At 37.0% G+C, this 17519-nt stretch overlaps 1 protein-coding gene across 1 annotated transcript; it reads right to left on the bottom strand.

The window, feature by feature from the left end:
- Positions 1–11253: 11253 nt before the first annotated feature.
- On the bottom strand, positions 11254–12199 carry LOC103012791 (olfactory receptor 9K2-like). The gene is given in 2 exon segments (XM_028165817.2): positions 11254–11785; positions 11787–12199. Coding segments are annotated over 2 exon segments (945 nt in total).
- Positions 12200–17519: the final 5320 nt, after the last annotated feature.

Genomic DNA, 17519 nt, shown 5'->3' with positions numbered 1-17519 from the left:
CATCCTACACCCTCCTCCCCCAACCCGTTCCCCTCTGGTAACCACTATCTGTTCTCTGTATCTTCATGTTTCTTTTTGTTTTGTTGATTTGTGGCATCATCTTTTTTACAAGACTTAGCGATGTTGTAGAGTTTCTATATTTGAGAGCCACGAGTTTTTCTGTAAACATATTATTATACATTTCATGTATTAGTTGCTATTGTGACAAAAATCTTCATTAGCTTTTGTTTCCTAATGGATAATTCGACCACTAAGAACTTTAAAAATTACTGTGTATTTATTTTATATGAGCTCAACTTGCTAAACTTTCATTCAATACTTAGAATTTTTAAATTAAATATGGATTTGAGGCCTGCCTAGAAAAAGAGTCAAGTTTTGAAAACTTTCCATCAGCACTTTCTCAGAGTTGATATTAATGAAAAATACTTTCTATATATGTTAGGTACTGTATAAAGTACACATGTATTTCTTTACTCCTCAAGTCAGACTTATGGTGAAGGCAACATTATATATATTAAATGTATAATTTGTATTAATATGTCTTATGAGTATAGAAATTGTGTCTTAGAAGAGTTAAGTAATATGCTTGACATCACATTGCCAGTAACTACCAAGGCCAGGGCTGGACCCTGAACTTTCTGACTCCAAAGCCCACAGAGGTAAAGATTATGTGGCAGTGGCTCAGAGATCGTTTTTGGGGTTTTTTTTGTTTTGTTTTGTTTTGTTTTTGCACACACACACACTGTATTTTATTTTTACAAGAGATAAATAAACTGACACCAAGCATTGTAAATGGATGACCACAACAAAAGCAACAATGATTGCAATTACCAAACATGAAACACACTCATACTATGTCATAATATTGACATTCAGTCCATCAGAGACAGTTTTGTCCTCTATAGGTTTTCATGTTGTAAAAGTATTTGTTAACTAAAATGTATTAATAATTTTATTCACATCTCATTAACATTTACTTTCTTGATATATCATAAACTGAATGTGTTAAAGTATTGCTTGGGTTATTTTGGTCATTCTGTCCATTGCAATAATTTTTGCTTTATTGTATTATATAATATATGCCATTTAGTTACATATTTTATTAATATAAATTCATTTTTTGTCATATTTATAATTGCATTAGCCTGAATTCTACTTTATTTAGTATCGATATGGCACTAGACTTATTTTAAAAATCTTATCCGGTATATATTATTAAAACATTAATTTAAAAATTTTTATATAGCTTTTTATAGCTGTGACTTTTTAAATCGCATCAATGGAGATTCAAACATATGCATATCAGAAAGAACAATTACCATAAATTAAAATACGAATGCAAGAAGAAATATTTTGTTAAAAATATGGTAAGCATTTGATGAAACTATTTGTAGACATGATTGAATACACAATCATGTCTACAAATATGATTGAATCATAGGGTATTTCTCAACTTTAGAAGATAACAACAAGTCATCTCCAAACAGGTTCTGGCAAATTATATTCCCATCATCAGCATATAAAATGCCACATTGATTCTCATCTTTGTCAAGAGCTGGTAGCAATCACATTAAAAATTTTTTTACACAATCATGGGTCATGATGTCTCATTGTATACTTACTTCACATTTCCCTGATTTTACTGAAGGTGACAGAATATGCCAACCCCAAACATGACACATTGTCATAAGGATTATTTTGACCTAAAGGTACTTTAACAAAATGAGCAGGTGCAAGAGGGTCTCTGAGTCTCCTCTTTTTCTTCCTGGAAGCAGGAGATAGAACTCTCATGACACTCTTATCACCCAGGATGGAGAACTGAGACTGAGAGAATTCTGTACAACACAGACCTTGTTAAAATAATTCTTAACTTGTTTTAGCCTCCCCACTTAGTTTAGTTACTTTTCCACAATTGACTCTATTTGTTCAACTTAGTATAAAGCGTTTAGGATTTGCCACTTCTTTGGGTCTTCATGCCTTTATAAGTGCTCCTGTGTCACGTTAGACATATTAAATAAATTTGTATGCTTTTCTCCTATTAATCTGTCTCATGTCAATTTAATTATCAGGCACTGGCAAAACCCTAAAAGACAGAGGTAAAATTTTGCCTCCTCTACATTATCAAGTGTGTTTTATGCCTTTTTTGAGTTGATACAATGATTTTTCCCCCTGTTTTCTATGAGTGTGGTGAACTACATTAGTTGATTTTCTAATATGAAACCGACTTTGCATTCCTGGGATATAATCAACTTCGTCATAATATTTTATGCTCTTTATATACTGCTGAATCAATTTCCTAATGCTTTAAATTCTACTTTAATATGATAGAAGGAGTTCCAAAATATTTTTTTCCCTAAAAGTAAGTACCTAATTATTGTGAAGTCAATGATATGATCCAGGCAAGGACGTGCAGAACGGCTCAGGATTCCTGGAGGGTTCTTGCTACAGAAGCAAACATTTCATGCAGCTGCAGTTTGCCGCCATCTGGTGGCTACTGTCAACTCTGACTAAATCTAAGGCAAAGATTCCAGGTACTGTGATAGAATGGAACTTCCAAAACGGTTAAGAATCCCAATTATTTCCTAGTTACTTGGTTTCCATCCCCATCATATAGTCCTGAGGCGGGGAGGTTGGCTGGAAATAACTAGCAATGTGCAAAGCCCCCAACACCTCCCTGTCTCCCAAGATAAAGTTGCCTCTGGCATTGTCAGTCCTGTTTTTCCTCCCCTCCTTCAGTTCTTGCCCTCATCAAAATGAGTCCTGTAAGATCTCATCCCTGTTTCAAAAAAGGGATGAACAGAATGTATATCTCAGAAATAACTAAATTTCCTTGTCAATTGCATTATTATGAATTTTCTTTAAATCTTTAACCGTGGTTATTTTTAAGTCTTTTGTCATTTACAGACAGTTCTGGGTGTACTTTGATGCTTTTGCAAAAATGTTCCTATAAAAGGGTTTCATCTTCAAGGAATTAATGGAAAAGACTCTGACAAGTACAGGTTTCTGGTAACTGACTATACTGCTGAACTGAATGAATAAGCATTTTCAGAACTCTAATGGAAAACTGATGAATTCATAAAACTGCTAACAAAAGATCAAGATGAAAAAAAAAATTAATTACATGGGACTGAGTGAACTGATGAGGATGATTATAATTTTTGTAATTTTCTGTTTGCATTAAAAAAAAATCCCACAAGGACTCAGAGGCAAAAAATATACAAGTCAATTATCACTGCAAAGTAAAGGAGCTGTTACAGTGGAGGATTAATGGACTGAATGTCAATATTATGACAGTATGAGTGTGTTTCGTGTTTGGTAATTGCAATCATTGTTGCTTTTGTTGTGGTCATCCATTTACAATGCTTGGTGTCAGTTTATTTATCTCTTGTAAAAATAAAATACAGGTGTGTGTGTGTGTGAAAAAAAAATCTATAAATATCTGGGCATCACACAAAAAGACAAATGAAATATATCAAAATAGAAACTAAACAGTTCTTTCTGGGTGGTAGGACTAGGTATAAGGTTTTCCTCCTTTCAGTTTATCTATGTTTGTATACATTATCCAAATGATCTGTAATAAGGATGTTTACCTCTTATATTGAAAAAATTTTTGGTCGTTGAAAATGTAAACATGTAAGGAAAAGAAAAAAAAAAGAAAATAGAAAATATTTGCCAATTATATTATATCTGAATTTGTCCTGAGATACATTTTCAAAGGGTTTTATTGAATTTTATTTAGAATTATTGTGTATATGTTCATCATCAAGACAAAGCACTATTTGGTTTCCTCATACTAATCATGGCACATTTTGGACTCAAGCTTGTCTTAACATCATTAAAAGATGGGGAATTTTTTTCTCCTTTTTTTATTCTGAAAAAAAGATCTTATAACATTGAAATTGTTCCCTCTTTCAAGGTTTGCAAGAACTGACAGGAGTTGCCATATGACAAAGTGTTTTTTTAATGAAAAGAATTTTGACTTATGATTCAATTGTTTTAGTAGTTACCAAAAGGAGTGATGATCAAAATATTTAACAGCTTATTCAGTAAGCATTATGTAAAATATAATATATATATTATATATATAAAGATAAAGCAAATAAAGGTTGCTGTTTTAAGTTGACAGCAACTTAAGCTTGAATGCACTCTAAATAAATTTTCATTCACCTCACGTGTTGTTTTTGATGTTGTATTTTACATCTTTTTATTTTGCGTATACCTCAACTAATTATTGTAGTTACTGTTCATTTTACTATGTTTGTCTTTTAATCTTCATAGTAGCTTCACAAGTGGTTAAACCACTACTTTTACTATATATTTGCCTTTACCAGTGAGATTTTTACTTTCAAATGTCTCCTTTTTACTAAATAGTACTTTTTCTTTTCAGTTTAAAGGAGTCCCTTTATTTATTTTTTATTCTTTTTCATATTCTTTTCCATTATATTATAGAATATTAAATATAGATCCTTGCGTTTTTCTTCTTTTTTAAAAAATTAATTAATTTATTATTTATTTTTGGCTGTGTTGGGTCTTCGTTGCTGCACACAGGCTTTTTCTAGTTGTGGCGAGTGGGGGCTACTCTTTCTTATGGTGCGCGGGCTTCTCATTGTGGTATCTTCTCTATGTTGCGGAACATGGGCTGTAGGCGCACGGGCTTCAGTAGTTATGGCAGACGGGCTCAGTAGTTGTAGCTCGCAGGCTCTAGAGTGCAGGCTCAGTAGTTGTGGCACACCGGCTTAGTTGCTCCACGGCATGTGGGATCTTCCCGGACCAGGGATCAAACCCGTGTCCCCTGAACTGGCAGGCAGGTTCTTAACCACTGCACCACCAAGGAAGGCCAGATCCTTGTGTTTCAAAGTAGGACCTTGTTGTTTATCTATTCTATATATAACTGTTTGCATCTGCTAATCCCGAACTCCCCATCCATACCTCCTTCCCACTCCCTCCACCTTGGCAACCACAAGTCTGTCCTCTAAGTCTGTGAGTCTGTTTCTGTTTCATAGATAAGTTCATTTGAGTCACATTTTAGATTCCACACATAAGTGATATCATAAGGTATTTGTCTTTCTCTTTCTGACTTCACTCAGTATAATAATCTCTAGACCCATCCATGTTGCTGCAAACGACATCATTTCATTTTTTTATGCTGAGTAATATTCCATTGTACATATGTACCACATCTTCTTTCCATTTGTCTGTCGATGGACGTTTAGGTTGTTTCCATGTCTTGCTTACTGCAAATAGTGCTGCAGTGAACATAGGGGCAGATGTATCTTTTTGAATTAGAGTTTTCTCCGGATATATGCCCAGGAGTGGGATTACTGGATCACATGGCAACTCTATGTTAGTTTTTTGATGAACCTCCATACTGTTTTCCACAGTGGCTGCACCAATGTACATTCCCATCAGCAGTGTAGGAGGGTTCTCTTTCTTCCATACCCTTTCCAGCGTTTGTTATTTGTAGACTTTTTAATGATGGCCATTCTGACTGGTGTGAAGTGGCGCCTCATTGTAGTTTTGACTTGCATTTCTCTAATAATTAGCAGTGATGAGCATCTTTTCATGTGCCTATTGGCCATCTGTATGTCTTCTTTGGAGATATGTCTGTTTACGTTGTCTGCCCATTCTTTGATTGGGTTTTTGTGGTTGTTGCTGTTATTGAGTTGTAAGAGCTGTTTGTATATTTTGGAAATTAAGCTAAAAGAGTCACTTTAACACTTCTTGTAGGTCCAGTTTAGTGGTGATGAATTCCTTTAACTTTTGCTGGTCTGGAAAACTCTTAATCTCTCCTTTAATTCTGTATGATAACCTTACCAGGTAGATTATTCTTGGTTGGAATTTTTTTCCTCTCAGTCCTCTGTGTATGTCATGCCATTCTCTTCTGTCCTGAAAAGTTTCTGCTGAAGAAATCAGTTGATCATCTTACGGGGGCACCCTTGTATGTAACAAGTTGCTTTTTGCTTGCTACTTTTAAGATTCCCTCTTTATCTTTAGTTTTTGACATTTTAATTTTAATGTGTTTGGTGTGGATCTCTTTGCATTTATCTTTCCCGGCACTCTGTGCTTCCTGCACCTGGATGTCTGTTTTTTTCTCCAGGTTAGGGAAATTTTCAGCCATTATTTCTTCAAATAGTTTTATTCCCCTTTCTCTCATTCTTTTCCTTCTGGGACCCCTAGAATGTGTATGTTATTCTGCTTGATGCTGTTCCATATGTCCCTTAAGCTATCTTCACTTTTTTTAATTCTTTTTTATGGTTTTTGTTTGTTTGTATTTGCTGCTTCTTTGGATGATTTTTTTCTGCCCTGTCTTCCAGGTGATGAAATAAAATTTATATTTAAAGGCAGGACAAGAAAAATTAAACATAAAATTTTCTCTCTGTAACTATTTGGCCTCCTCCCTCCCTCCCTAATGTGCAGTGTGTATCTGCATTACACATTAAGCAGAGCTCCTAAAGATGGGAATGCCTGCTTGACCATAAAGATCATCTTCTTCTTTTTTTCTGATGCTAGCAGTGCAACTTCTTAAAAGAACAGAGTTCTTTGCCAACTCTGTAGGGGTCATAGTGACTTTCTGTTTGCCTTGCACATGCTTACCTGGACTATGTATCTTTGGTGAACTTTATGTAAATATCTATATCTCATTTGATGTGCTTTTAACTTCTAACAGGTGGAACAGTTCTCAGAGCTTTCTAAGAGGCTGTCTCCCAGATTTTAATCCTCAGTTTGGCTTGAATAAATATTCCTTTCTTCTTCATAACTTGATTGTTAATTGAATTTTCATTGACACAGGTCACTGATTCTAGTTGCTACTTATCTAGTGTGCCTCTGAATCCCTCCAGAGTGTTTTTCAGTTTAGCTATTGTATTCTTCAGTTCTGTGACCACTGTTTGGTACTTTCTTATATTTTTTGTCTCTTTGTTGAAGTTCTCACTGTGTTCATCCTTTCTTCTCCTGAGGTCTCTCAGTATCTTTATGACCATTACTTTGAACTCTTTATCAGGTAGATTACTTATCTCTGTTCATTAAGGTCTTTTTTTTTCTGAGGTTTTATCTTGTTCTTTAATTTGGAACATATTCTTCTATCTCCTCATTTTGCTCCACTCTTTGTGTTTTTTTCTGTGTATCAGGTGAAGCAGCTATCTCTCCCAGTCTTGAAGGAGTGGCCTTGTGTAGGAGATGATGTTCGGGGTCTAGAAGTCCCATCCCCCGAGGCCACCAGAGCCAAGGGGCATCCCTTGTGTGGACTGTGTGTGACAACCACCTGTGATGGGGCCCTGACTGCAGTGTAGGGGTAAGTGGGGAGCAGGGAGCTCGCCCGACTGGCTGTAGCAGGGCTACGACTGCAAAGGAGTCTTTGAGGTTTGTCTGAACCCCAGAAGGGTCTTGCTTAGCTGCCTCCTTCCTTGATTCTTTCTGATAACCTTCTAGTTGGTCCGCAGTTAGCTTTTTGCTCTCATGGAGCCACCAGCCTCCTCTTAATTGTTTATCACCAAATATTTATTAAGTTTTGGAGTTCACTTAAGCTTGAAATTTCCCACACATTTTTTCCAAATGAAGTCAGTTCACTTGGAGAAAGCTGTGGAGGCCTCTGTTACTATGGTACACCTTTCATTCTAGGTAAAACCTGTGTTCACCTGTTCTGGAACTGGAGCAGGAACAGTGGACCAGTTCACTCAGAATGACACCTCTGCTTTAGGAGCCAGTATCGGAGTGAGGCCAGTAGCCTATGGTCTTCTGAGCATAGAGCTTCTGTCCTTTGAGGGAACTGCAGCAGATGCAATTGGGGCCCAGTATTCTTGGCCTGGCATGCTTAGGGTAGAGCTTTTACCCTATGAATGGGGGCTGGGTAGAGATCACCAGACGTTTTAGTTACTCTTGCCCTGAATAGAGTTTCTTCAAATATGGAGCTGGAGGGGATAAGAAATGTTTGCAGCTGCCACTCTCAAGGGGATATGGTAGCCTTTGTTTGGGATCTAGGGGCAGAGGGATCTCTATGTTCCTGCCTGCACTTGCCTGAGTACACTTTGTCCTATGCTGGGGTGAGACAGGGCAGGGAGGGAGTGGGTCCTGGCTCAACTGTCATAGATTCTCGCTATTCTTCCTGAGATTTAGTAAATTTTATTGCATTAATATTTCTTGGTTTATTGTTTATTTCCAGATGTTTCCCTGGTAGTCTCTTCAAAAGTCAAACGTATATTTATTATAAGAATTAAGCATCTCAATCTTCAACATTACCAAAGATAAAGGAAAACAAGTCTAGGCAAATACATATGAACATTCATACCAGCTTTATTTACAATATCTAAAAACTGAACACACATCAATTGCCCATTTATTTAAGAGCGCATAAACAAAATTTGGTATATGTGTACAATGGAAAAATGGAATACTACTCAGCAATAAAAAGAATGAGTTAACTTATACGTGACAAAATAAATAAATCTCGGAATCATTTTACTCAGTGAAAGAAGTCTGAGAGAAAAGAGCACATAATGTATGATTCCAATATATATCATTCAGATCATTGGTTATCTGGAAATGGGTTTGGAGGTGAGCATGGACTGGAAAGAGGCATAATAAATCTTTGAGAAATGAAGGAAATGTTCTGTATCTTGATGTGGTGGTGTTTTCATTGAAGCCAAAACTCACAGAATTGTGCACTTTGAATGCATACTGTTTATTTCACACCAATTATTCCTCAATAAAGTGTTTTGGAAAAAATAATGAGCAGATCTTTTTTTAGATCCAAGGATTTGCGTTTTAGAGCAATGACTCAGAAATATCTTTTTTTGAATGAAGCTTTAATTTTCACCTAAAAAATGATAAGCTACACAAGGAAATGGAAAATTTACAATTTACTTATTTATAATAATTATACATATTTATTATTTAGAATAATAAATAAGAAGTTATTATTAAATAACTAATTTATTATAGATATTTCTTATATAAAAACCCGAATGTTAAAAGTAGGCTAAAACTTTTTAATATAATTGTTATTGGTGTGGCAGCAGCTGAGTGAGGATTCAATACCATGAACACTATCATTTAAGTTAAGAAAATCTTATTAGTTATGACACTACAATCAGCTATAATTATAAATGTAATGCGATGTCACAAGATGAATTTACAGAAGTAATAATATTATAGACCAGTGTGGTCTTTAAGTTATTTAGGCATATTATACTAGCACTCCTTTGGGTGTAAAATACAGAATCTTTCATGCAGCACTCCTATAATGGAACAAACCTTCAATGAAAGTGGTTCATAATTGTTTTTAGTTCCAGCTCACCTAAATCCCATGTATAGGGTCTTTGCCCACTGGACATTAGTAATCTTACGTTAAACTGAGAAACCAGAGTCACTGCAAAGTCAAGACAGTTGACTGTCGAGCACATAGGCAAAACCAGAATTTGAAAGCTCAGTCTGAATCTTGAGCTTATTTTCTTAACTCTTAATGATTAACTATTATTATTCATATTTTCCTCCTCATTTTGTGAGGCAGCATTTCCCCAATGAGAGATGCTCAAACATTAGAAGTCATCACTGACTTCCACCCATTTCTCATTTTATCAGCCATCAATCAATATTCAGCTTAGATTACCTGTAGTTTTAAAGATAGTCCCTCTCTTCACTGTCTCGTGTAAGACTGCCATCATTAAAGCCACTGTAACCTCTTACTTGGACAATCACACACTTTCCATGATTATCTACTTCTTCCATGAATATCTATCTACCACAAATTACCAATGTGATTTTTATTAAATTCCAATTTGAACACAATATATCCTTTAAAAAAAATCCCCAGTGGTTCCCCGCTTCCAACACAATAAAGGACATCTTCCTTTTCTTGTTATATAGGTCTGCACGATTTCCATGAATTTCCTTATCTCTCACTCCTTCTCTTGTGTATTAAAAATCAGGTATTGGGCTTCCCTGGTGGCGCAGTGGTTGGGAGTCTGCCTGCCAATGCAGGGGACACGGGTTCGAGCCCTGGTCTGGGAAGATCCCACATGCCGCGGAGCAACTAGGCCCGTGAGCCACAATTACTGAGCCTGCGCGTCTGGAGCCTGTGCTCCGCAACAAGAGAGGCCGCGATGATGAGAGGCCCGCGCACCGCGATGAAGAGTGGCCCCCGCTTGCCGCAACTAGAGAAAGCCCTCGCACAGAAACGAAGACCCAACACAGCCATAAATAATAAATAAATTAATTTTTTTTAAAAATCAGGTATTAAACTTCAGGAAGTTTAACATGTAGTTATTTTATTTCCTTTGCACAGAAACATTTCTACTGCACCTTGCTCAATTCCAGTTATGTTTTAAAATGTACTTACAAAGTTTACCCTGATTATTTAGATCAGTCATCTTTAGTGGCTGCACTCTCTTTGTATTTTCTATACATGCCTTTATTCACTGGGTTTACCATATGAATGCTAGCTCTCTATTCAGCTATTTTCCCTCAATTATTGTGAGCTCAAGTACAGAAATTATTTCTACCTAGGAATTTTTATAGGGCAAAGAGTATATCAAAATTCAGTAAATATTAATTTGATGAATGAATTCTCACTAACACATATATAATAAAATATGAATTATCTTTACTCTTGTTTATTTTTATTATAGTTTTCATGTGAAAAGGGAGAATTTTCAAAAATACTTTGTCAGTTTAGTAGATATTCAAATGAGGGGGAGAAATAATAATGATTCAAGTCAGAGAAACCATGAAATAAATGTGTCACTCATTTAGCCTCTGGACAATTAAGAGTTACTTACGTGTCACCCTTCAGTCTCTGTGCACTGCAGAGTATCTGATTCTCTCACTAAGCTTTCACGAAGATGGCTTCAGGAAATCTGATATTCTGTTCTGTCTGGCTTATTACATCACATTGTGTTACCTCTACCAATTACCTACATATCCACATAACATGTGTAACGGACCCAAGATAAACAATACATCCCAACCAATAACCTCAAAGAGTCAGCAGCAAAGTTGGAATATATTTTCCTAAAAGCAAATTACATGGCAATCATTATCTTTACCCAAAATGAAGATGATGTACAGAGGAAGTCACTCCATTCCAAAATCAACAGCCAGACAAAATATAGTTCAAATGTATTCTTTGGCTGTAATTTCATGGAATTCAAATAAATAAGCTCTCTAAGATTAAAATTTCTAAGCTCAATGGTACATTTGTTTTGAGTCAGTGTTTCCGCAAGTTATTACAATGCCCAGGTCTTTCAGTTATGTTACTGTTCAAATAGAATTAAATAAAAATATCTTTTCCCCCAGGATCTTCCTCAGAGCCTCTTTGACATCTTTGTTTCTCAAAGAGTAAATCAAAGGATTCAACATGGGAGTGACTAGGGTGTAACATAATGAGGCCACTTTACTCAGCTCAGGATATCTGTCAGGAGTGAGATACATAAAAAATACAGCACCATACAGTACACTCACGACTCCCAGGTGAGAGCTGCAGGTGGAGAAGGCTTTCTTACGTCCCTCAGTGGAGGGTATCTTTAGAACTGTGGACACGATATACAAATAAGAAACAATAATAACTATGATGGTAGGCAAGATAATGATGCCAGATAAGGAGAAAGAAACCATTTTATGGATGAAGAGGTCAGAACAAGATAGTCTCTCAAGTGGGCGAGTATCACAGTAAAAGTGGTCAATGGCCCGAGAAGCACAAAAGGATAAAGTAAATGTCATGCTGGTCTGAAGAATTGAGCTGATGCAGCCACAAAAATAGGAACCAACCACCAACTGAGCACAGAGACGTGTTGTGGACAGAGTAGAGGAGTGGGCTGCAGATGGCAATGAAGCAGTCATAAGCCATGGCTGCCAGGAGAAATCCCTCAGTCACAATGAAGAGGGCAAAGAGAAAGGGCTGGGTCACACAGCCTGCAAAGGAGATGGACTTGCTCTCAGACCAGAAGTTGATCATCGCCTTGGGTACAATAACAGATGAACAGAAGAGATCAATGAAGGAGAGGTTGCCCACGAAGAAATACATTGGCGTGTTCAGCCAGGGATCGGTGATAATAATGACCATAATGCTGACATTCCCTAGAAGGATCATGGCATAGACAAGCAGAAATATCAGGAAGAGGAGAATGTGGAGCTCTGTGAGGACCCTGAAGCCTAAAAGAATGAAGTCAGTCACTTTTGAGTGATTGCTTGTTCCCCTGTCAGCCATGCCAGAAACCTGCTGAGAGGGAAAAGGCAAAATAAATGAAATTATGGCTTTGATTCTAGTGCCATCAATACTCTCTGAAATGTAGAAATACATTATTTACACCTTAATGAGATATTGCATATAAAAGAATTTTTATGTCAAGAAGATGCAAGAATTGGGGTTACATATCATCTGGCTTCTAAAACTGTTATTCTATTAAGCAGTGAAAGAAGTTCTTTGGTTATTTTATTTAAATCATATTTTTGCAAGGAACTCAGTAAGAAAGTAGCATATTTTCTCGTGTAATTTTACTCACATTCTGAATTTCTATTCTTAATATATTTATAGTTAAAAATTATGTGTATCTAAAATGAGAGTATTACATACAATCTAAATTAGGAATATTCCATATTATCTAAAGCAGGAGTAGTACATATAATATCAATGATAGTGTTTGAGTCATTATGATAGCCAAGTCCATGTCTGAATCACAACACAACAGTAATAACAGTAATAAATATATTTAAAATATTTTACCCTTATTACACCTCAATTTATTTAGTTTCCATTATAATTGTATCCATCTTTGAAAACAGAATAAAAGTAGACGTTATTGGTATGTTAAAATTATTAACATCAAAAAATCGCTAAGACTAGATAAAACAAAATTCTCTAAAGCTATTTCCAAATATATGTTCATTTTCTCAGATCAAAGCCACTCCCCCAAATACATGCATTTTTATTGCCTCATTATAAATATTGAACTTCCATTAGTAATTGTTTAATTAAAAATATCAAAATCATTTAGCCCTCTTTTTGAATCAGAGAGAGAATCTGTTGATCATTCCAATCCTTACACTGCAGTGAATGACTTTCTACCAAAGCTGCATCAATTCAAGGGATCTCACTCTTTAGTCAGGGTGAGTAAACTTAAGGAAAGTTCCTCTCCTGAATTCTAGTATGCTTCGTACCACTTAAAATAAGGATAATGGGGGTACTCTTGCATATTTAAGGACCATAGCAACCTTGTGTTGTCCAGAGTCCATGATCATGAGCTAGAGTATCAACAGTGGTGTTTATGTGGGCCTTAGTTATTTTCACTCCTGTGAAACCTTCTTCAAGATATTTCAGCATTGAGGTTTTGCTCACCCTCGGTAATGGATTCCACTGGGAGAGAAGTAATCATAAAGTCAATTATGAAGACATAAGTGCAGACTCCAGGGCTGTTATCCATGAGGACATCGACAAAGAAAAACTTTGTGGTAACTGTCACAGCAGCCAAATTGATAGGCAGAGAGAAACAGACTGAAAAGTCTGTACTATATGAGAAAATTTTATATAAACAAATATTTAATATTATGTAGTAAATTACATTTGCTATGATTTTAAAAGGCAAAAATTCACTCCAAATCATGGTTTTCCTGTATTTCTTGATGCATATATATTTCATGGTACACAAATTCCATCTAAATCACAAACTCAAAGTCAGATAATGCTTTGCTAATTTTATGCTTTCTTATATTTAAATGCTAATCAGTTAGAAAATATCATGGAATAAATGATAGTTTTCAATAAAATTATTTTTTAAATCTCTAGCAAAAATATTTATGAGATCAGGACTTATATTTTAAAATTCCTTAATAGCTACTGTGTGACTGCAAGGGTAGATTAAAACCAGAGACATTATACTCTATTTAACAAGCCTAATATTATAAGGGTGTCATTTTTCCTAAATATTTCCATAAGTTAACTGTAATCCTATTTTTAGAAAATCCATTTTTAATTAAAAATTATTTTTAGACTTTATTTGGAATTTTTTCAGTATATAGATTGAAAAATGATATGGGGCTAGAGCTTCTCTTTATTATAATACAGTATTATTATGAGTGTAGGAAGAGAAAGCAGTTTAGGAATTTTAAACAGGAAAATGTTAATAATTAAGGTGAATAGAGGCCCATTAAATTTGGAAAGGCTGGAGGAACTTCTGGCCGAAACTCTTGTAATGACTCTTAGAACAATATAGAATTAATTCACAAAGAGAGGCTACCATTGTAGGTACGATTTAAAAACATAGTACCATTGACTGTGATCCAAGGATCAGATACACAGAAGCAAAACCATGTCACTACTTTCTTATCCATCAAAATAGCTTCTCTAGGAAGTTGGAGGTTCAACAAGACTTCAGAGAAAAACCCACATGTTTCCATGACTTCCTAACCGGTAGAAAAGTCAAAATGAACAGAACATTGATCCCGAATACACTGTGCCCTTCCAAATTCTAACTCTGTATGGATCTAATTGGTATAGTAAAATCTGCGTCAAGAACCTTAGTAGCAGGAGACATTTTAACTTTTTAACATCTCCATCTAAAAAGCACCTGGAGAGGAGCTTTGGTATCTAATCCAATATACTTTTTCTCATTCCCCAAACTTCTCACAATACCATTAGCAATAACAACATGCTAATGATTATAAATACACAAGAAACACTTACTGGCATTCACAATAAGTGGGACGAACCCTCAACAAATTCAAAGACTGAAATCATTCAGTATATGTTCTTTGATCATGGTCAACTTAATATAGAAATGAATAACAAATAGATAACTAGAAAGCATGGACATTAAAAATAAACACTGCCTAAAAGTCCATGGATAAAAAGGAAATCAAACTATCTTTTTATTTAGTTTAAACCAAACTGTAATAAATTATGATATATCTAAACATCTGGGGTGCAGAAAAAGAGGTACTTAGTGGGATAAATAAAGCCCTATAAGTAACTATTATAAAGGAGAAAGGCAGGAACATAAATAGACTAATTGTCTATCTTAATTACATGAAAGAGAAAACAGCCAGTCCAAATCAAATAAAATAAAATAAAAGGTAAATAATATAGGTAAAAATTAGTTATATAGAAATATATAGATAGTATAGGATATTTACATGGCTTAATATTGAGTTTTTGAAAGATTAGTAAGATATATAAAACCCTAGCCAACTTAACAAAGGAAATACAGCAACACTAAATCACAAGTATCAGGAATGAAAAGGGGATAGCACTACAAATCCTCCTAATATTAAAAAAAAAGGCCGTAGTAAATAATATTTTTTAACCAGAAATGATGATTTTTTAAAATAAAGGTATTTTAAATAGAATGAAATGATATAAAAATGACAAATATGAATTTTTAAATGTCAATTAATTTGCTGATATAAACTACTGTATATAAAATAGATAAACAACAGGGTCCTCTTGTAACATACAGGGAACTACATTCAATATTCTTTATTACAGGATGGGGGGGAGGGGAGAAATTGTTGAAAATACTTCTGTTTGAAAATCGCATCAGTTCAAAGTGATATACCTGACTTTCTGGTGTTTGGGGTTGGCCTGCCGCAGTTTGCCCCACTGTATTAGAGCAAAGAGCATCCTAATCCAGACTTTAGGCAGTGCAGCCCAGACCTCTATCAAAAAAAGCAACTGGGAGAAAGGTCCATCTGCATCCGCATTCACAGGTCCACCAGGCCCAGCCCCTGCGAGGGATTGCCCGGAATACAGACGGGCCACCTCCCGCCACAGCCACTTAGGACTTTTAAGGCACCTCAAGAGAGGACTACAGGGTCACTGTTCCCCGGACCATGAGCAGGTGCAGCTAGACACTGGCTTGGTTGCAAACCGAAGCAAGCTGTCTGTCTAAACCGCAAACCGAGTTTCAAAGAGAACACTGCTGTCTGTTTGGCAAACCCCCAAGAGGTCCTTATCTTTTTTTGTGAGGAGCCTTGGAAGGAAAATGGATGACAAAGATTCTGACAACTGTTGAGGCCGACTGTGTGCAGATCTTGACCTCCCTAGACCTTGCATGGATAAAGGGGGCACTGTGGGTTTTGCCCCACTTTACAGAAGAACAGAGAGAGGCTCAGGGAAGTGAAGTAACTTGCCCAAGAGGAGAGGAAGAGTAGAGATTTGAACACAAGACAGCCTGACCCCTCTGGGTAGTGGGGTTATCAACCATCTTGCTCAGTGGTCACCAATAAGGAAGTGACACTTCCCAGGATGGGAGAAGGAGGGCAAACCTCTGTCAGGAATCAAGAAATGGGGAGTGACCAGTGTCTGCTGATTAATATTATCTGCCAAAATGACAATGAGCCAGAGATGCAAGCCAGCCCATGGCCTGAGCAGTAGAGAACCCCTGGGAGTCCCCCCACCAGGCAACTGCAACTGAGACATTTCAATCTCAGTTTTTTTCCAGGAAATGCTCAGGACCTCTCTGAGCCTCCACGTGTTTGGCTGTAAAACAGAAATACTACTGCCTTCCAGGGTTCCTGTGAGGATGAGCTGAGAGCAAGCACGTAAGGCACCAGCCTGGTATTTTACTCCAGCTTTGCCAGCACCCAGACGGAGGCTTGTCAGCTTTCTCATCTCCAGCTTGCTCTCCACTCACCTTAAAACTACAGGTCCAAGTACAGAAAAGTGGTTTCTAAGAGAAGGGCCTCTCCTTGTTTCCAGGCATCCTACTCATATTGTTGGGAAAACATCTCAAGGCCACATAGGACTTTCAGAGACAAAACTAAATGACAGTAATCCCACCTGTAACTGAAATTTGTGGTGATAATGCTGAATTTTTATTTCCCCCCAACACAAAGCTGTGCCACCACAAAATCTGCGGCAGCCTTGTTCCGAGCATGCATGGGACTTGGGTTTCTGCAGGAAACCCCAGAGCTCCACCCCGCCCACTGCCTAGTGGGGTGGGAAACCTCAGGTGGAGCCCAGTCCTCGACTCCTGCACCAGTGACCGCGGCAGCAAAACCCTGAGCCAGACAGGGTCTGCGTCTCCTTGTCCAAAACATGACACAACTTCTCTGCAAATATGCTCTGACACTCCGGCACTTCAGTGGCCTGCAGAGAATCACTCTCGCCAAGTGTCATCGATGACACAGCTGAAAACCAGAAAGAGTTCCTTTCCTAGCCACAGGACTACTGCAATCCCCTGCTTCATACTGTACTTGGGGAAACCGAGGCCCAGAAATCTGAGCCTCACAAGGCCCCCCAGAAGGTGAGGCCAGAGAGCCTGGAACAGGGACTCCTCACTCCCCAGACCATGCAACCCTAACAAATTAAACCACTTCACTTTGGGCTACTCCCACTGGCCTTAAGGAGCCCGCGCTGGGAGGTTGGGGTGTACACAGAGTTATAAAGAGAAACCCAAGTTGGAGCCTCAGATTGCTAATCAGTAGCAAAATATCCCTCAGACCCTAGTCCTGCCCTGAACTCACAGACTGAGAAGGTAAAGGAAGAACTGTGCCGGGCTAGCACCCGACCTTCCTGGGCACAGACCCCCGCC

This window comes from Balaenoptera acutorostrata, chromosome 11 (assembly GCF_949987535.1).
Source record: "Balaenoptera acutorostrata chromosome 11, mBalAcu1.1, whole genome shotgun sequence".
Lineage (NCBI taxonomy): Eukaryota > Metazoa > Chordata > Mammalia > Artiodactyla > Balaenopteridae > Balaenoptera > Balaenoptera acutorostrata.
Note: the sequence above shows the minus strand (reverse complement) of the source record. Positions and strands in the feature narration are given on the sequence as shown.